Source organism: Hyla sarda, chromosome 3 (assembly GCF_029499605.1).
Source record: "Hyla sarda isolate aHylSar1 chromosome 3, aHylSar1.hap1, whole genome shotgun sequence".
NCBI lineage: Eukaryota > Metazoa > Chordata > Amphibia > Anura > Hylidae > Hyla > Hyla sarda.
Window position 1 is genome coordinate 366,618,684 of NC_079191.1, and position 22,626 is coordinate 366,641,309.

The 22,626-nt window shown below is 40.6% G+C and overlaps 1 protein-coding gene across 1 annotated transcript in view; it reads left to right on the top strand.

The window, feature by feature from the left end:
- Positions 1 to 831: 831 nt before the first annotated feature.
- EFEMP1 (EGF containing fibulin extracellular matrix protein 1) overlaps positions 832 to 22,626 on the top strand; it is a 92,888-nt gene continuing 71,093 nt past the window's right edge. Inside the window, exons 1-2 of the mRNA XM_056567718.1 lie at positions 832 to 1,015; positions 22,325 to 22,403. Of these exons, the coding sequence (XP_056423693.1) occupies positions 22,326 to 22,403 (78 nt within the window). The 5' untranslated portion in view covers positions 832 to 1,015; position 22,325. The remainder of the gene's footprint in view (positions 1,016 to 22,324; positions 22,404 to 22,626) is intronic.

Here is a 22,626-nt window from a genome sequence, read left to right on the forward strand (position 1 = left end):
TCCATCACTACTGCATCCTTTTTATTTTTTGATACCCAACAAAGGGGCCAACAATGCAATTTCCTCACGAATGAAAAAATGCCAGACGCAGGAAATTGCACTAGCGTTTTTTTTTTAAACCAAGAAATGCAGGACAAAAAATCAAGTAGAAACTTAGCCGTAGAAGCTTTATATTCAACTTACAACTAAGGCCTCATTCATGCTGCTCTTTTTTTTTTTTTTTTTTTGGAGCCGATCAAAACCTAAAATGGGTTAGATGCAAACGACTACTATCGGGTCCTGACGGACCCCATTCACTTGCATTGGGGTCTGTCGGTGATCGGGTAATTTTACAGGAATTTAACGAAGGAAAAAATAGTGCTTGCACAATGTTTTCTCCGCCAAACTCCCATCCTTCTGGATGGATTGCCGAAAGAACTCGGAATAGCGGAGTCCGACGGCAATTTGAACGAGGCCTAAGAGTATGAAAAAAAAATGCTACGTTTTGTGGCATATGAACCGTCAAAAAAGAAAACTCTACACCAGTGGTGTCAAACTGTGTCCCTCTAGATGTTGCAAAACTTCAACTTCCAGCATGCCCGGACAGCCAACGGCTGTCCGGGCATGCTGGAAGTTGAAGTTTTGCAAGATCTGGAGGGACACAGTTTGAAACCACCTCTCTACACGTTTTCATCAAAAACTCGGGTCATAATGTTTTCATTGGAAGTTGCAGTTTGCATGTGAGTTGGCAGAGTCAGATAACACATCACATATGCTAAAATAATGGGAGGATATGTGTGTGAGAGAGAAGAAAAGAGGAGTGTCTTTGGAGCCAAGCTGAAATGAATACCTCCTTTCAACGCTGTATCCACATGCCTGAAGCAGCAGAGCGTTGATGTGCTCCCTCGCTTCTCAACTCCCCGAGACTGACTAAATAGTTGCATGCTCTAATCTCATTCCTGCTTTCATCCTCTCACCTGCAAAGGAAACCTTGTTTATGATTCCCAACCGGATCACACACTGACCTATTTAAAAAGTAAGAAAACCGACCGTCTATTTTTTAGACGCAAACTTTATTTTTAATGTTGCAGCTTATACTGGATGGATGGATATATATATATATATATATATATATATATATATATATATATATATATATATATATGCTACTTTCCAGACGAGCAATTGATCCTCACTGTTTGTTAGCTGTTCCATAATGGTACTGTTTTTAGTTTTTTTGGGCTGTGCATTGTGCTCAGCTGTTCATTATAACATTGCCTACTGTCATGTTTTATTCATGATATCAAAAGGCATTGGGATTTGGAAAACAGGGTTTTATGAGTCAGTATGTTTCTTCATTGTCGGCACCGAATAGCCCAAAATTGGCTCAGTAAGGTCACTTTTGGTTGACTCACCGTTATTATAATCCAAGTAGTAGACAATCTACAAGACAGATTAGGTATAATATATGTTTATATGAATTGGTGATGTTTTATCACAGAGCAGTGTATGAATAAATAGAGGATGTAAGAGATGTATCCAGCAACTAATGATGTTTATCATATAAGGATAATATATGTGCTATATTTACTTATTGTGTTAAATTAAAAACAAGCCAAGGGACTACATCTAGGAAGAATTACTCATCATTGTATTTTGTTAGTCACATAAGAATATCATTCTTAACACATGTATAATGCTTACTCGCTCAAACAAATGAACATATATTGGAGTTTATCTCTAGTTTATCTTTTTAGGATTCTATGCATGTTAATATGCGGTGATAAAAGATCCATTGTTATAAAACCCCATATAGGTGTAATTGTAGAAGGGTAAAAATAGAATATAATTGGCCATATAAATGGAAAGGGTCAACTGTGAAATGTTGCATTAAGTATGATTTACTTCCATAGGGAACTTGTTTCAAATAGTGGTATAGATGATCTTGAATAAAAGAGACAGGGAAATGGCATTTGACCTGATAGAGAGATGTGAGATAGATGGATATGAGATAGATAGATAGATAAATAGATAGATAGATAGATGGATATGAGATAGATAGATAGATATGAGATAGATAGATAGATAGATAGATAGATATGAGATAGATAGATAGATAGATAGATACAGTAGATAGATAGATATGAGATAGATAGATACAGTAGATAGATATGAGATAGATAGATAGATATATACAGTAGATAGATAGATATGAGATAGATATGAGATAGATAGATAGATAGATAGATAGATACTGTAGATAGATAGATAAATATGAGATAGATAGATAGATATGAGATAGCTAGACAGATAGATATGAGATAGATAGATATGAGATAGATAGATAGATAGATAGATATGAGATAGATAGATAGATATGAGATAGATAGATGGATAGATAGATAGATAGATAGATAGGTAGATAGATAGATATGAGATAGATAATTATGAGATAGATACAGTAGATACATGGTAGATAGATAGATAGATAATTAGGAGATAGAGATAGAGAGATAGATAGATAGATAGATAGATAGATAGATAGATAGATAGATAGATATGAGATAGATAGATAGATAGATAAATAGATAGATAGATATGAGATAGATAGATAGATACAGTAGATAGATAGATAGATATGAGATAGATAGATATGAGATAGATAGATAGATAGATACAGTAGATAGATATGAGATAGATAGATATGAGATAGATACAGTAGATAGATAGATAAATATGAGATAGATAGATAGATAGATAGATAGATATGAGATAGCTAGACAGATAGATATGAGATAGATAGATATGAGATAGATAGATAGATAGATATGAGATAGATAGATAGGTAGATAGATATGAGATAGATAATTCTGAGATAGATAGATACAGTAGATACATGGTAGATAGATAGATAATTAGGAGATAGAGATAGATAGATAGATAGATAGATAGATAGATATGAGAGATATATAGATGGGTAGATAGATAGATAAATATGAGATAGATATAGGTAGATGATAGATACCTCTGAGATAGATAGATAGATATGAAATAGATAATTATTAGATAGATAGATAGATAGATAGATAGATACAGTAGATATATAGATAGATAGATATGAAATAGATAATTATTAGATAGATAGATACAGTAGATATATAGATAGATAGATATGAAATAGATAATTATGAGATAGATAGATACTGTAGATAAATAGATACAGTAGATAGATAGATGGTAGATAGATAGATGAGACAGATAATTATGAGATAGAGATAGATAGCACTAGATAAATAATAATGTTTACAATAATGAAACCTTAATCTCTTTTCTATTGTTTTTTTTTTTTTTTGTATCAAGTATAGAATATCTATTAATGCGCTCCATCCCTTAAAACATTTGCCTAAAGTCACGTTTCACAATAACATAACACATGGAAAGCATTTTCTCTAACTTCCAAATCTCTTACTTATGGCTACTACCTCAATCTTTCCCTGAAGGCTAGTCAGCTTACACTATCAGCCAACAATCATTAGGTGCAATCCTCTTGGTAGTTCTTCTTTGCTATGGATAATGTGATTTATAACAGGTTGCTTTGAGGCTATATCGAGAACAGATCACTTATGTGGACTTATACTAAGAACTGTGCCAAGATTACAGTGGTTTCTCATCTACTTTCTAGTTGCATTTTCTGTATTTCAATGAAACAGCACATGAGGAAGATATGGATTTTTGTTGAAGGGGTTTGTCCTTTCACATAGCTCCTTAAACAAAATAAGGTCCCGTAATATTAACTTATTGTGGAAGGTTTCCATCAACATCTAAGATGTAAAAAGTTGGGGAAGGTGGCAACTTCAAACTCCTGAAAGAACCTCGAGCTGGACTATTATACCTATGCATGATATTTGTAAAGCAGATTAACTCTGTTAGTGTCATGTGGTTGCCAAGTTACTCAAAAGTTTTTTGTACACTATAAATGTCATTAAGTTTGTGTTGACAAACATGGGTACCCAAGGGGGGATGCCTCCTTATCTGTAGACAGAATTCTGCAGTTTAGAAGGTGTGCCAGGCTCATGTAAGCTCAGGCATTTGTGCTCCAACCTTCTTCTGTATTTAGTTTATTAGAAAGGAGGAAGCTTTTCTACACCTTCAATACCTGTCTAGTTTTCATACTGCCCGAACCACAAGTAACCGGGTTAATTGCTGGTGGCTTCTTCTTGCCCCTCTAGCTTTGACTATATGGGTATAGGAGAGATCTATAAATCAAGGCTGGTGGGCAGAAAAGAAGACTGGGAACAATCCTGTTGACTCATGATTCAGGCAGCATAAAAGTGATGACAGGTTCTCTTTAAAGGTGCCCATATACCTTCAATAGCTGGTGGCTGAATGTTGGTTCAATTCACATATTTCGTTCACTCCATACACATGAACATTCAGATTGGATAAATGTTTATGTATTGTAAATGAGGAAGGGGTCAGTGGCTTATCCCCAAAAACAAAGGGTCGAGCAGTTGAAATCCAACATGCCCAACCATTCTCTCCTCCAACATCATTCATTGGGGTAGACTGGGGATCTGCCATGAATGTTTAAGAATGGATATCAGACTATCTGCCCTACATCTGAAAAAGCCGCATGCATTATTGAGGGACTTGAATTCTTGTAAGCAACTATGTGTTTCCTAGAAATAGCAGGGGCAGAAAGAGGCGTGATGGAACTGTTTGTATCACTGCATTACTCTACAGCTTAGATAGTATAAACGTAAATGCTAAAAAGGGACAGCTTGTTCTCACTTAAATATTTTAGAGGAATCAGGGTTGTCAGATATTATCCAGCAGTTAAAGGGGTATTCCGCTGCCCTGTGTCAGAAGCTCCGCTCCCCAGAGTCCGGAAGTTTATTGTTCCGGACGCTGTGTGCGGGCTTCCGTGTTCAGGGCTGCCCCTCGTGACGTCACCCTCGCCCCCTTTGTGATGTCACGCCTGCCCTTCAGAGAAAGTCTATGGGAAGGGGGTGTAACGTCATGAAGGGGGCGGGCGTGACGTCATGAGGGGCAGCCCTGAACACGGAAGCCCGCACACAGCAACCGGAACAATAAACTTCTGGACGCTGGGGAGCAGAGCTTCTGACACAGGGCAGCGGAGTACCCCTTTAAAAGGGTATTCCGGCCAAATACATCTTATCCCCTTTGGATAGGGGATAAGAGGTTTTTGGCCGGAATACCCCTTTAAATGAAATTGTCATGAGATTTGGCTTTAAAAGAAACATGGGGGGAGCTTTATCTGCAATTCTTTTTTACAGGTATACACTGATCTGCCACAATACTAAAACCACATGCCTAATAGTCTATAGGTCAAAACAGCTTTTACCCATCAAGGCCTGGGCACAAGACTTCTGAAGGTGTCCTCTGGTATCACACATTAGCAGCAGATCCTTTACACAGGTTTTCCAGCATGTTAGTAACTTTTAGGACTGTGTTTAGGAAAACCTTTGCTAGAGCAGGGCTCTGTGAAAGAGGTGGCAGCAGAGAACACAGAATGTAAGTATGTTACTTTATTTATTATTATTTGTAAACTGCCCAAACTTAAAAATTACTAGCTAGCTGGAAAATTCCTTTAAGTCTTGTCAGGTGGAAGTTGTAGCTTCCATGGATCGGATGTGTTATTCCAGCACAGACGCTTATCCAGATTCATATCTGGAAAATGTGAAGTCAACACCTTGAACTATTTGTTATTTTAATGTTCCTCAATCCATTCCTGGACAATATTTGCAGTCTAATAGTAATCCTACAGAAAGAGGCCACTGCAGTTAGGGAATTCCACTGCCATGAAGGGGTGTCCTTGACCTGCAATAATGTTTAGATAGTAACATAGTAACATAGTTCTTAAGGTTTGTAATAGTTTGTAATAGTTTTTGAAAAAAAAGACAAGAGTCCTTCGAGTTTAACCTAAAGCCCTGTTACTGTGTTAATCCAGAGGAAGGCAAACCCCCCCCCCCCCATGAGGCTGATGCCAATTGCCCCATGACAGAGGAAAAAGTCCTTCCCGACCCCACTTTGGCAATTAGAATAAATCCCTGGATTAGTGTTCTATCCACATGAGTCTATTATTCATAACCTGTAATTTTATAATTTTACAGATAAACATCCAGGTCCCGCTTGAACTTTGAGTTTATTGAGTCAGACATCATAAAATCACGCGGCAGAGAGTTCCCTAGTCTCACTGCTCTTACAGTAAAGAATCTCTGTCTGTGATAAAGGTGAAACCTTCTTTCCTCTAGATGTAGAGGAAGCCCCCTTGATATGGTTATCGGCCTAAGTATAAAAAGATAACTAGAAAGATTTTTGTACTGTCCATTCATATATTTGTACATTGTGATCAGATCGCCCCTAAGGCATCTTTTCTTCAAACTAAAAAAACACCAAGCTTAATAACTTGTCTTGGTCCTTTGATCCTCATATCAAAGTAAAATCCACATGAATCCCAGGACCCATAGTTTCCATGCAACCCCCTTCTTCTATTATCATGAAGGGGCATACTGTTACACTCTGCGCTCCGGTCGCAAACACCGTCTGCAAGCGCAGAGTCCCTGTGTCCCCGTATTCAGGCGGGGCCGGGATTCGCATCACGGGACATGCCCGCCTGCGAATCCCGGCCCGTCACTCACCATGTTCCGCTGCCGCCACCTCTCCTGTGTCTCAGCACTGGCGCGCGTGTCCCCATCTCCTAGGGTGCGCGCACACCGGAACTCTGAAATTTAAAGGGCCAGTACGCCCATAATTACTGTTTGCACCTGACACCACATTATAAAGTCCCTGCACATCCCACACTTCCCTGCCAGATCTTCAGTGCCCCTAGCCTGAGATTAAGCATTCCTTTTGCCTTTTTGCCTCTTCCTGTGTATTCAGACCTTCCTGCTACGTTATTTGACTACGCACCTTTGCCGCCTGCCCTGACCTCCTGCTAAGTTTGACTACACTTCTGCCTCATCCTCTGGTACCTCGTCTGCCCAGCTACCTGTGTGGTCGAGCCGTGTCAGGGATAGTGACCTGGGTGTCACCTGCCGCAGCAAGCCCATCCTGCCTTGCTGCGGGCTCTGGTGAAGACCAGTGGCACCTTAAACTCCGCTCCCCAATACGGTCCAAGTCATTGCCACACAGGTTTGTTGGATCCACATCCAGCTCCGTTACACATACTTGACTTGCAACAATGTTTTAGTGGTTGGTATGTGTCAAAGTAACATCCACATGAATGCCAGGACAGTACATTGCTGGGAGCAACCTACTGTCTCCACCAGCTTTCATTCTTCCCACAGTGCATCATAGTGCTATCTCTTTCCCAAAATAAGAGACTGAAACGGACCCAGGCATCCGCATTATATAAAAGAAAACATGATCCATCAGGCTAAACCATCTTCCTCCATAACAATGAAGGGGAGTACTTAGTCTAAAACAATGTTAAGATAGGTGGTAGATGTCAAAGAACCATCCACACGAAAGCCAGGACACAAGGTTCCACAGCAAAACATTACCGGGAGCAGCCTACTGCCATTGATATAAGTAAAAAAGACTGTTCACTTGGTGCATAATATATCTCAACCCTTGACAGGCGCTATTGTAACAAAACAAGTAATGCTATTATTTTTACCTCTCATTGATTTTACTGTTAATCCTGATTGTTTAGAGTCCAGCTGTGCTCACATTAGCTACATAAACATTAGTTATAAAGGCTTAAGAGTGAGTGTGTTTGGTTCAGTATAGATGGTATTAGTCAATTAGAAATGGTATTTCCATTTTGTATATGGGTGTTATAGGACCGCTACAAGACATCTATACTGTACTTCTTTGTTGAGTGCAGACTGGGCAGAATGACAAGTGAGGAAACTTAGAGGCCATCATTGCAATTTAAGCAAAAGGGTAAAGAGCTTTTATCTCCCCAGGCTTTAAATAGTCTGGTCAGGATAAGAAAAGGTTTGCAGCAGCACCATGCCTATGAAGTGTGGCTCTCATTACAGTTCAGCCTCATTCACTTGAATTGGGATGAACTACAATACAAGACACACCTAGAGGACACATGGGGCACTGTTTCTGGAAAATCAGCAATCCTTTTTCTTTAATTCTGAGTTTTCGAAAATGTGCTAAATTAAGACATATGACTAATCAATTCTAATCTTTAAAGAGCAACTCCAGTGATGGCTCTATAAACTTGCATGGGACTTCCACAAAAATCTGTAGATTCAACACCATAGTCTCACTTAAGTCTTGGGCTCCTGCAGCGGCATGATAATTTAAGCAAATCCTAACACAGGCCATCACTGGAGTTGCGGTATAAGCCCATGACTGCAGTACTCCCTTGATATTTCTTGGCAGCACGCACAGATGCCAAGAAGGCAATTGATGGGGTGAAAAGGGACTACATGAAGAGAATCCTCAACAAGGATCAATTTTTCCAATTTTTTTATTCCATATTTTATAGCATTCCATCAACAAAAGTTAAAAATGGTGCTTTGTCTCCCCCCCACCCATCCTTTTCCATTAGCAACATGATGGTTTAGGGAGTCTCCAGGCCAGGTCTGAAGATATGCTCCAATATTGATGTATCATATGCATTTGTATGTTTACTAAAGCTTGCTTCATATGCAGGAAATTTACTCCGAATCTGGCTTACTATCTAATATTTTATTATAATTATATGTCCTTAAAGGGGTATGTGACGGACTGACTCCGCCAAAAGTGACTTCTCCTTCCGGATGACAAGCCCCAGCATATCACAGGCAATAATCCCAGGCAGAACTAGAGATTATTGCATCCTTGTACCCAAAGAATCAGGCAACACCAGTCTTCAGGTATAAAATCAGAACTTTTTATTGTGGAACAAGTGTCTTCTTTTATAGGAAGGACATCACAGGGGGAAGGGTCAGTAAAGACAATACAGGTGACAGTGAGTCTGGGAGATAATCCAATAAAAATAGCTCTCCCTATACAGTGCCTTGAGTGCAAAAGGTGGAGGTATGCAGAAGTTGTATGAAAACAGTAATTAAAAGTATTTTAACTCTGAGCTTTATGTCACTGGACAACATCAACTGAAGGGTACAGATAGTGATGTCCTAAAGTCCATCCAAGTAGGTAGGGTGACCCTAGGATCCGTCACAGTGCTCCCCCTAATAAAATGGCAGACCCGGTGCGATCCCTACGGAACCATTTGGGGCTGTCCGGGCTTCAACCACCAGACGCAGTTGTGCTGGTCCTCCTCTTGGTTGGGGTGTGCGGCAACAATGTAATCCAATACCAGCAAACCCTGTATGAAGCTTACTGGGGCTCCTCTTAAAAAATGATTCTGCTTTTCCTCCCCTCCCCGGCCAGGGGAGGGGGAAGGCCTGGCCTGGCCCATAGTCTGTGAGAAGCAGGCTAGCTTCCGAGCCCTTCCCAAGCAACCTTTCCCAAAGGAAAACTCCATCTGTCACCAGTTGAAGGGGCAGGGGGCCGACTGCTTCCTCACTCGGTTGCAATATCTGCCACTGAGGAGCCGCACCAACTGTGCCAGCCCCTGTACTGTTCCACAGCCACTGGGGATCCGGGTCAACCATCTGGGATCCTGACTGGACCGATGCAGGGACCACATTCCCATCTGTAACTGCAGACCTGCCGGCAGTCTTCAGTGCTAGGCAGATTGTAGCAAAACTCTGCCCTGATGCCAGCACTTCAGCCAGAGAAGTGATCACTAGGTGGAGAGGAAGGTCGACTACCTTCTCACCTGTTTGCAATGTCTGGCGCTGGGGAGGTAAACCGACCACTCCATCTCCCAATATGGAATTCTGCAGCAGGGAAGCTGCACCAACTGTGCTTTCACCAGTACCGTTAAACAGCCGCTGGGGATCCAGGTCAACTGCCTGCGATTCCGACTGTACCAGTGTAGGGATCACGGTTCCCTCTGTAGCTGCAGTATTCGTTATTGAGCAGAGTATAGTAGGACTCTGCCCTGAAGCCAGCGCTTCAGCTGGGGCTGTGCTCAGTAGGTGGAGAGGGAGGTCAACTGCCTCCTCATCCAGTTGCAACCTCTTGCGCTGGGGAAATGAGCCGACCGCTCCATCTCCCGGCGTAAAATTCTCCATTTGGGGAACAGCACCATCTGTGTTTGCTCCTGTGCTGTTAAACAGTCTCTGTGGATCCAGGCCAACTGCCTGCGATCCAGAGTGGACAGGTACAGGGGTCACTGACCCCTCTGTAGCTGTAGAGCTGGCACTGGTGTCTGATGCTGGACAGAGTGTAGCAGAACTCAGCCCTAATGCAGACGCCTCCACCCTGGTGTCCTGACCGTATACTGCTAGAGCGTCGTGGTCCGGTGTGCAATCCAGGGGAAGACAGAGACCAGCCTTCTCATCTGTGCTGGTTTCCTCTGCTGTACCTGGCTCGTGATCGTAGAAATCCCCCTCAAACAAGGACAGGTAGTCTTCCTCGAGGTACCATTCCTGATACGTCAGCCAAGATAGATCCGGTTCCAGGCCCGGAACCTCAGACTGTGGCAGCATCTCTCTCCGCTTGTCCTGGATATCCCAGAGTCTGTATGCCTCGGTACGGCCAAAGTCGTACCGCTCCTCGAATGCATCCCACAATAGACCAGGCCAGCCGAAGTCTGTCCCTTCCGGAGCACAGGCTGTGTTTGTCTCCGACTGCCTGCAGCTTGCCCACCAGTACAGGGCAAGGTAATGAGCCTTGAGCTCCATTTCTTTCTGCACCAATCTGTGCAACTCAACCATTTCGCTGCCCGTGAGTTGCTCTCTGAGGTAGCAAAGCGCAAGTGGACCTGTTCCCTGAAGCGCTGTTCTGGGGTGGGCAGGACCTGTGCTCGGCTTCTCACCGACTCCTCAAGAACAACTTCCCAAATCTGAAAGCAAATTAAGGCTCTCTCTTGCATGGACATTTCTTCCATGGCATACTGCAGCTTCGCTATACGGAGTTGTGTCAGCTGTGTAAGCACCCTGTTCACATTCTCTCGTGGAGGATCTTTCAAGAGACCCAGGAACCATTGCACCTCTCTTCGGAAATCATCCATCCTTACAGGCTCTTCCTCGCCAGGGTAAGTTGCTGAGACCAGGGTCAAGCCAGCGGCTGTATCTCCCCCAGCTGGGCTGGTCTCAGTGTCGATCCTGGAGAAGTCAGATCCCACCGCTGCCACCAATTGTGACGGACTGACTCCGCCAAAAGTGACTTCTCCTTCCGTATAACAAGCCCCAGCATATCACAGGCAATATTCCCAGGCAGAACTAGAGATTATTGCATCCTTGTACCAAAAGAACCAGGCAACACCAGTCTTCAGGTATAAAATCAGAACTCTTTATTGTGGAACAAGTGTCTTCTTTTATAGGAAGGACATCACAGGGGAAGGGTCAGTAAAGACAATACAGGTGACAGTCAGCCTGGGAGATAATCCAATAAAAATAGCTCTCCCTATACAGTGCCTTGAGTGCAAAAGGTGGAGGTGTGCAGAAGTTGTATGAAAACAGTAAATAAAAGTATTTTAACTCTGAGCTTTATGTCACTGGACAACATCAACTGAGGGGTACAAATAGTGATGTCCTAAAGTCCATCCAAGTAGGTAGGGTGACTCTAGGATCCGTCACAGGGTACTCCACTGCTCAGCGTTTGGAACAAAATGTTCCGAACGCTTACAACCGGCGACGGGAGCTCATGATGTCATAGCTCCGCCCCTCATTACATCACGCCCTGCCCCCTCAATGCAAGTCTATGGGAGGCAGCGTGACAGCCATCACGCCCCCTCCCATAGACTTGCACTGAGGGGGCAGGGCGTGATGTCATGAGGGGGGGCTATGATGTCACGAGCGCCGGCTCTTAGCATTCAAAAAAAAATTTCCAAACGCTGAGCAGTGGAGCACCCCTTTAAAAATACTTTGGATACCTCAATGGGTAATGAAAGGTCATAAAATTTCTCCCACTCCTCAAAAAAAAAGTTTGCAGCATGTTCTACTTTCAAAGCCTCTCCCCCAAACCCACCTAATCCTTTATCACTAATCCCTGCATTTTTCTATCCTACTTGGTGGCATCTGACAAGAATCTGCTAGATTTCCAATGGACTAAACTTCCCCATCAACCACTAGCTGACCTATTAGATCGTGAGACTAGCAATACACATTAGATAGCTGTTGGCTGAATGCTTATTCAGCCAACAGCTGTTCCCCTTGTGGCCCTTCACCTATACACACGTGTGCTTTGCTCAGTCTACTGTGTATGTGTTCTCAAAAAGAAAGGAACAAAACAATCATGTTAAGTTTAACTCCTATTGCAAATTGAAATACCGTCAGAATTTCAGAGGAATTCTTTGTTCTCCAAACACAGAATTTCACTAACATTCAAGCCCTATTGAGTTCAATGGGATTCCGCCTGCAATTCTGCAAAGATTAAAAGACAGTTCTGCTTCAGAAATTCCACTGTGTGAATGGGATAGTAGAATCCCATAGAAGCAAACAGGCAGTACATTTTGGCAGAATTCTGGTGGAATTCTTTTGCAGAATGCTGAACGTAAATTCCGCTGTGTGAACATGGCCTCATTCCCAACATCTTGTATTTTTTTTTTTTTTTTACAGGGCATTAAAGTCTAATAAACCATTGCAACTTGCCAAGTGCTATAAAACACCTGAATTACTGTACCACTTTGGTTTATCAGACACTAAATTATCTTAGAGGTGTCATGGTGCACACACTGGGAACTCATCCCATATTTGATGCCACTGCCAGCTGCATAAACAAAGTCTGCTTATTTAAATTACAACTGTCTATTAAATTGATAGCTGTACTCGCACGACTCTACCCTTATAAATAATCCTTAATCACACATCATTTCATTGCAGCTTAATATATAATACCATTATTATGGCTGAACTTCTAAACCACAATGGGAAGAAAAAGTTTATCAAATATGCAATATGCTCTGGCTGACAAGATCACCTGCATGCTAAGTTCTTACAAATTGGAATCATAGCTGAAACATGAAAAGTAAAGCTGAATATGGCGCGTTTCCTATTGATGTTTTATTTGTAGACTATAATTATTTAAATCCTGAACGATATCAGTAACATACAAGGTGTTCAGTTTGCTTTGCTTACATCCAGGCTCCACCTCATATTCAATACTATACCCTTCTTACCCCATCCTTACTTGTTTCCTACTCCACAAACAAACACACTTTTATTCTCCTTGCTCTACTTCTTAAAGTGTCCCTGTCATTTTAAAAACCTTTTCACATGTCACGGATACTTGTCAAAAATGATTATTGGTCGGTGTCTCAATGCTGAGACCTCCACGAAGTTGGCATAAGCTCTCGGTTCTCTTTGTCTCACTGCCCCACAGACTTATAATGGGGCAACCAGACAAAGATCACTAAAGACCATGTAATAAAGAAACAAAATTTCGGGGGCCTCAGCACTGTGATGGCCACTGTGGTTTACTCGCTGGCTCTCTTTGTCTCACTGCCTTGTAGACTTATAATGGGAAAACATATCATAGATCGCTGAGGGCGTCTCAGTGCAGGGATGCCCACCGATCAGGAAAATGAGTAGGGATAAATCTTGTGTGTTCACTACCCGACTCTCTTTGTCTCAGTGCTCCATAGACTTTGTCTCAGTGCCCCATAAAGTACAGCACAGCAAAGATCGCTGAGATCCAGGGATTAAAGCACACTGCCGCTCTCCTATCCATGCCTGTTCTCCTTATCGGTGGGGATCTCAGCACTGAGACCCCGACAGCTAAAAACTTTTCTTAGCTCTGTGACATGTATAAACATGTTGTTAAATGACAGGTTCCATTTAACTGGAGTTAAATTTTTATTTTACTCAGATCTTTTTGCTACATTTTGACATACAAGATCTCACTATTTGTCATCACAATTTACTGCTTTGTCCCTGTGTTGATGACAGCTTGTGTACATATAGTGCACTCAAATGAGGTCATTTGTAATACCATCTGAGAAGTTCCAGCCAATGTTATTTGTATACAATAGGGACTTGTCTCAGCTTTTTCCTTATAAAACAGATTTGACAAAAAGAGAAAATATCTAACAAAGATCAAGCTCCACTATGTAAGAAAAGAACATGATCGTGTCAGTAAGATCAATTTTTACTTTCCAACAGTGGTATAACTTGAGTTTCCAGCACCCCATCCCAGCTCAGTGAAAGTAAAGTAAGCTCTGCGCTGTTCACTACTGTACTGTGTTGACCTGGGGTATCTTTGATCAACAGGGGACATCATTCATGAGGCCAACCCTTTAGACCACCTTCCCCACATCAACATTGTTATTGTATTTAAAGAGTGTTTTGTACCAACACCTCCCACAAATAACACTACACAAGGGACATACCAAGATCGCCACATAATGACTTAAAAACACCATACTGTTACCAAATAATACTGCCCCTAATAATGTAATAATGTTGGCTCCTCAAGAAATAATATGGGGGCAATGGTGAAGGAGGATGAGGAAAAGGCCAATCTATTAAATGACTTCCATCCAATATCAGATAACAGGGGAGGAAACAAATATAAATTCTCCAGCAAATCTAACAGTTTATAAACCAAGAAAAGGTGTGGTGCCACCTTAGTATCATAAAAACACACAAATCACCGGGCCCAGATGGCATCCATCTCAGGGTTTTGCAAAAATTAAATACCGTGCTAGGCAGACCCTTATCCCTTATATTTAAAGATTCTATAATGACAGGGATTGTTCCACAGAACTGGTGCTTAGCAAATGTGGTACCAATATTCAAAAAGCGTTCAAAAAGGGATACTGGGAACTATAGGCCTGTAAGTTTAACATCTGTTGTGGGTAAGATTTTTGCAGGTTTTTTGAGAGATGCTATTCTGGAATATCTTATAAAAAAAAGACAACCTTATGACACAGCAACAACATGGGTTTATGCAGGATGGGTCCTGTCAGACTAACCTGATCAGCTGTGGATGTTATATATCTGGACTTTTCTAAGGCATTTGATACTGTGCCAAACAAAAGATTAGTACATAAAATGAGGATGCTGGGACTGGGGGAGAACATATGTAAATGGATTAACAACTGGCTCAGTGAAAGGAAGCAGAGGTGAGTATCAGTGGAACTTACTCTGGTTGGTGACAGTTACAAGTGGGGACCACAGGGGACAGTACTGGGTCTACTTCTTTTCAATATGTTTATTAATGACCTTGTAGAGGTATTACAAAGTAGAATTTCTATATTTGCAAATGACACCTAACTGGGTAGGGTGATTACCACAGAGGATGATAACATAATATTACAGAGGGATCTGGGGAAGCTGTAGGCTTGGGCACAGACATGGAAAATGAAGTTTAATGAGGATGAATGTAAGGTTATGCACTTGGGCTGTAAAAATAAAATGTACAATTATTGCTAAATAATAAGACATTATGTCAAACTTCTACCAAAAAAGACATGGGGGTACTGGTGGACAGTTAACTCGACTTTAGTGATCAGTGCCAGGCAGCAGCTGCCAAGGCTAACAAAGTCATGGGATGTATCAAGAGAGGCATAGAGGTACGTGACAGGGACATAGTTTTGCTGCTGTATAAATCACTAGTCAGACCACATATGGAGTATTGTGTCCAATTCTGGGCACCTGTATATAAAAAGGACATGGCCACACTGGAGAGGGTGCAGAGGAGGGCGACAAGGATAATTAATGGTATGAGAGGATTACAGGACCTGATTAGAACGTACAAATATATGAATGGGCAGCCCAAAGATCTTTCTAGTGATCTTTTTATACCTAGGCCGGTAACCATGACAAGGGGGCATCCTCTACATCTAGAGAAAAGAAGGTTTCACCATCAGCACAAACAGATATTCTTTACTGTAAAAGCAGTAAGACTATGGAACTCTCTGCCGTATGATGTTGTGATGTCTGACTCAATAGACAAGTTTAAGGGGGGCCTGGATGTTTTCCTAGAGAGTAATAACATAAGAATTTATGGATAGTAGATTTAGCAGCATAGAACATTGATCCAGGGATTTATTCTGATCAACATATTGTGGTCGGGAAGGAATTTTTCCTCTGCCATGGGGCAATTGGCATCAACCTTGTGTTTTTAATATTTTTTTTTGCCTTCCTCTTCATCAACACGGTAGGGTTTTAGGTTGAACTCTATGGACTGTTGCCTTTTTTCGACCTTACAATCTATGTTACTATGTTACTATGCCTAACTATGAACACCACATAGTGACTGAATACCACCGCCATACTGTTACCAAATAATACTGCTACACCATGACCACTGCACAGTAACAGAATAATACCACCATTATGTCACCAAATAATACCACTACACAATGATTACTGCATAGTGACAGAAGAATAATACCATACTGTTGTTTTAGATATGGCTGCTGTAATCCCCGGAAACTGATAAGGAATATTAAGATAAATGTAGGTTTTTTAGAGTGACTCCCCATCCTGATAAATAGATGGGTCCAGAATAAGCCACCACCCCACCCCCCTTTCCCCCTGTAATGACTTTAGGCCTTTTTGCCTTATTTAAAGGGGTATTCCAGGAAAAAAAAAACTTTTTTTTTATATCAACTGGCTCCAGAAAGTTAAACAGATTAGTAAATTACTTCTATTAAAAAATCTTAATCCTTTCAATAATTATCAGCTACTGAAGTTGAGTTGTTGTTTTCTGTCTGGCAACAGTGCTCTCTGCTGACTTCTCTGCTTATCTGGGGAACTGCACAGAGTAGAATAGGTTTGCTATGGGGATTTGCTTCTAAACTGGGCGGTTCCCGAGACATGTGTCATCAGAGAGCACTTAGATAGAAACAACAACTCAACTTCAGCAGCTCATAAGTACTGAAAGGATTAAGATTTTTTTATAGAAGTAATTTACAAATCTGTTTAACTTTCTGGAGCCAGTTGATATATAAAATAGTTTTTTCCTGGATAACCCCTTTAACATAGAAAAAAAGAAAAACCCAAAGCAGGAGATTTATCAAAACTTGCGTAGAAGAGTGGAGCAGTTGCCCATAGTAACCAATCAAATTGCTGCTTTTATTTTTAAATAAAAAAAAAAAAAAGTTAACCTAGAATCTGAATAGGAGAAAATGAAGACATTCACCGGTTCTGATGCTTCTGGACTTTATTACATCGTGCAGTACAGGTTGGAACAGCAGGGTCGGGTTAGGACGCCAACTAGGAGCTGTAGTGACAGCACTGTTTCACACCATCCGGTGTTTCTTCCGACTACAGCCTTCACCTGGCCAAGAGGCGGTACTAATCCCATTCCTCACGTGACCTTGGTGGAGGGGAGGTACCTTACAAGCAATCTTGGAACAGGTACATGTTATTAAAAACAACAAAACCATAAAAAAAATGCATAAGCAACCATTTAAATAAGCATACTTAGATCCCTTCTATAATTTAACCCTAGATTGCCTAGAGCATTGGTTCCAGAGATCCATCGCGCTTCTCTTTGTAGAAGCCATTTGTGCTTCTCTATACCTTCTCTAGGTTGTGGTTGCTGGTGTGAGAGCGCTCCTAGACAAGACAGCCAAAAGAACAGAGGTGGTAGATTTTATTTGTGAGGCATTGCGATTTATTTTGGAGAGTAACACCTTCCAATTCAATGATATGTGTTATGCCCAAGTGGGAGGCGTAGCAATGGGCAGCCCAGTTGCCTGTACGCTGGAAAACATTTATGTTGCCATATTTGAGAGGGAATTTGTCCACACAGAAAAAAATACATTTATAAAAAATATATTCAAATACTTAAGGTTCGTGGATGATGTGTATATAACTTGAACAGGCAGCAAAAAGAGCATTTTGAGGAATTTGTAAGGTACTAAAAATATATCTAGTAATATGAATTTAAAATTCACGTCAGTCGTCAGTGACCATCAGTTCGAATTTTTAGATGTCCAATTAACTAAAACGGGGAGCCAGATCAATGTGTCAGGCTATAGGAAATTCCCTGTTACATTTTAACAGCTACCATCCTACACACATGAAGACATCTATCCCTTACAGCCAGTTTTTGCAGTTGTCGCGTATTAATAAGAGTGAAGAATCTTTTCTGCACCCCTATTGAGGATCTCTGTAGCCCAGAAATAGCAGTTTGTAATAGCGATCCACTGCAAATAAATTCGGACCAAAACAATTTTTTCGGAAAATTCGGCGGATCATCCAAATCGAATTTTTCAAAAATTTGCTCATATCTACTTGTAAGTTACCTCCGCTCCACCAAGGTCACGTGAGGAATGGGATTTGTACCTCCTCCTGTCCAGGTGAAGGCTGTAGTCTGAAGAAACACCAGATGGTGTGAAACAGGGCTGTCACTACAGCTCCCATTTGGCGTCCTAACCCAACCCTGCTGTTCTAACCTGTACTGCATGATGTAATAAAGTCCAGAAACATCAGAAGTGGTGAGTGTCTTCATCTTCTCATATTTACTGTCCTTACATTGCGGACTACATTTCTGAAAAGAGCACCCCACTGATGCTGAATTCCTTTCAAATGCATTACCTAGTTAATTATCTGCTGGAGTGCAGGTGTCAGAAAAAGAGGTTGCGCTGACATCCCTATCTATTCACATTTCATTAAAGGTTTTTTTTATATCAACTGGTTTTAGAAAGTTAAACAGATTTGGAAATTACGTCTATGAAAAAATCTTAATCCTTTCAGTACTTATGAGCTGCTGAAGTTGAGTTGTTCTTTTCTGTCTAAGTGCTCTCTGATGACACCTGTCTCGGGAACTGTCCAGAGTAGAAGCAAATCCACATAGCAAACCTCTTCTACTCTATGCAGTTCCCAAGACAAGCAGAAATGTCAGCAAAGAGCACTGTTGCCAGACAGAAAAGAACAACTCAACTTCATCAGCTGATTATTATTGGAAGGATTAAGATTTTTTAATAGAAGTAATTTACAAATCTGTTTAACTTTCTGGAGCCAGTTGATATAATTATTTTTTTTCCTGGAATACCTCTTTAAACCTAGAATCTGATTGGTTGATATTGGAAACTGCTCCACTCTTCTTCTACAGAACTTTTATAACAATTAGAATCTCCAACGAAGTAGGTTCAGCAATAAAAAATAATACAATTCTAGATTTGACGTTAAACTTCAGAACATAATTTATTCCTGACCTCCTTTTATCCAAAAATAAACTGCATGTTCCTGTTTCTTAGAAATATATTTGCTGGAATCATATCATCTTACTCTGTACACACAAAGGTACAGATGTGCAGCACATTCACGCTATTTCTCCCCAGTCTTGTCTCCTTAACAAATGTATGACTTGTTTGTGACAATATGGTGCCAATCTCTGCTTTATTGTTAGGGTAAAATAAGTAAAACATTAAGTAAAAGTAGAACATTCTGAATCATTAAAAGATTAATCTTAGGCTCCTATTGTTATCTATACATTTACATTGAATTTAAACCCCTGAGCCAAAGTCAGAAGTGGATGCATAAGGGAGGAGAAGTGTAAGTCCTTCCTTTATATTTCCCATTCCTTTTGAATACACTTCTGGCCTTGGCTCAAAAACTGCAGTGGCAGATATCCAAAAACTGCCAGAAAAAAAACAAGTGGAAACTTAGCCTAAGGGTCTCAATGTGACTCTTAGAGAAATGAATAAAGAAACTGACATAGATTCAGCAAGTCTTAGTCACATAGTAAAGTCAGAGGACTGGTCACAGTGCACCATAATAAAGGCACTGGTAACAAATTTATGGGGAATCTGTCAGCTCTATGTCACGGTTAAAGCTGCAAACAGAGGCAGATGGCTGAAAAAACAAATGATACCTGTCTCTCAGCTGATGGCTGTTTGCAAAGTAAAAAAAATCATGTTTTCATTCTATGCTCAAGAGTCATAGAGGCAGGGCTGAGCTGCAGCATGCATGTCTCCTCCCTCCACACCCCTAACAACCCTCATGATTGATATAAAAAAGGCTCAGTGCTGGAAGTAAAAAAATAAAAATAAAACATCAATCATGCAGGTGGGTGGTGGAGAGAGGAGGCAAGCATGCTGCTGCTCAACATCACTTCAGCATGAAAGGAAAATAGTTTTATTGCAAACAGAGACAGGTATCAATTGTTTTATTTCCTTATCAATGATCTGCCCATGTCTACAGCTCTGGTCATAATATACAGCTTACATGGGTCCATTTATCTGCCCTTTCTATTTACTTCATGTCGTTAGGATGTAATACAGGAGGGCCCCCACTTCTAACCCTCCTTCTTAAGCCAATCTGAAGTGCAGCTATATGTCTATTACATTTGTAGAAATATGAAGCTGTAGATTTGGAGAAATAAAATACTAGAAACAGGCTCCTATAGGGGTTTTAGGGGCCATAGTCACAGCAATTAGCTGACCAAAGGCTGGTCAGAGCACCAGCTACTAAGACATAGAAGATGACACAGAGGCTAGGCACAGTGCATAGGACTGTATTATTGGAAGTACATTTCTTTATGAATAGGTCACCAGAGGTGCGGGACATACCATTGGATCAATAAGAACATAGTTTTCAAAAATGTCCCTTTTGACTGGCTACAATAAGTAAGTTTTGTGCTGTGTCAGTTTTTCTAGCAAAACATATTGAGATAATTATCAAATAGTTGTTTGGCTTTTCCGCTCTGGTATTTTACCACAACAACCAGATGTGCGGTTAGCAATTGGCGATACATCTTGTAGGATCCATAGTACTTCCACTATTGTTACAATAAAAATATTCTCAGCCAAAAGTCCCGATGGGGCTTTCATGAACAATTCAACAGAGAATTCAACAGCTAGAAGACATCAGATAGAATTCCGAACTCTTTCCTAAGGCTGCTTTACATCTGCTGCTTTCTTTATTGAGTTGTAGCATTCCACGAGTGGTGAATGGGAAACACCTGCCTTTGATTCTCCTAGCTTTAGCAAAAACCTAAAATGTAAAAAAAAAATGAATGCTTTATATAAGTATCCACAATCTGGTTAAGAGATGTGTTATGTGATAGCAATAAAACTATTTATATCTGTTCTTATCACACTTTAAACTATACTTTTCTAAGTCCATAAAACAGTAGAAAGAAAATCCATATGTTTTGTATGGCTGAGAATATACCATCAACGGTGACAGATGGAAACTTTTTTTTTTTTAGTTGTTATAGATTTGAATCTGTTGCAGAGTGGGCTGAAATCTGTCGTGAAGTGTGTTAACATGCAGATTTTCCGATAGTTGCCAATAGTGTTACTCTAACTTACAGTAAGCATGGCAGAACCCCAAACTGATGGCTTGGCCATTGACTGCTTTGGTCTGCATAAATAGGTACTGCTTACTAAGTGCTCAGAGTTCCTAGAATAGATGGACACAGTCTACAGTTATTAGACCTAAAACTGTAATTCTGGACTTTTCCAGGCAACTGGACCACTTTGAAAATGTGTCATTTATACAGAACAAAGGGCTGAGCCGCCAGGTTCAGGGCCAGCCGAATTAACTGTAAGCTTGCCCAACACCAGATGGCAAATATCCTAGAAAAAGGAGACAGGGTGGACCACATAGTGCAGATTTTTAGTGGGGTTTGGACATTTCTAGACATTTGGATGGATTTCCCAGGGTATGTTGGCAATTATGCATAATAGGTCAAGGAATAAGCCATGGTGGATACAGAATGCTACACATTTGAAAACATAGACAAAAGAGGACATAGAAAAGATCAAAATGGACTTTAAATTGTCTTGCTTTCCATGATCCTGATATTAATACCCCATCCCTTTATTCGCTGACAATGCAGTTTCCTAGGAAAAGGAGTTCGATGGAGTTTCCTACCAGTAGCCAAAGGAATAGGACCAAGCAGAGCTGGGCTCCTACTGTCCAAAGACCCCATACTGCATGGTCTGTCCCTATAGCATATACTGTAAATTCTTTCATATAGGACTTTATTTCAACCAGTTCATATGCATTGCACTGTACTTTAGTTGAGCGTTTTTGGATCAGCATGAAATTTGAAAATCAGCAACATGCCTTTAAATCTGCAGATGTTTTTCTTCTCCATTGGTTTGTTAACCCCCATTTTCCTCTATTTTGCTGTATTGTAGTTACAGATTTTCTATTTGGTGCAAGAAATCGTCCACTTTCATAAATGTATGAAATGACGATTCTAAAACTCGTGTTCAATTGTGTTCACCTGTGCTAGTATATACTAGGATATAGGATACAGTGACATTAAAAATGTACACAAAAATATGTAGTGCCAATGTATACTAGTATGTTAAAATGCATTGTAATGTTTGGGTGCTGCCCACCTCCTTTGCAATAAATGATTTAGTTTGATTTTTCTTATATGCTTCCTTAAATTTCAGCATGTTGGGGATTTTGTTTTTTGCAACGTTGATCCCATCAATATCAACACAGGAGACTGATGAGACCATAACATATACGGTAAGACATATGGTAGAATATTTTAAGTGTTTTACAGATGGAATGATATTTTTTAACAGCATGTGTGTAATATATTAAGAATTATTCATCGAAATACATATACATGAAATGACACAAGCAACATTTCATAGAAGCAACAGCAAAAACGATATAAGATGCCTGTAAAGGCTTACTCTGCTAACATTGTTTAGTTAGTTAGTTAGTTTGTTAGTTAGTTAGTTAG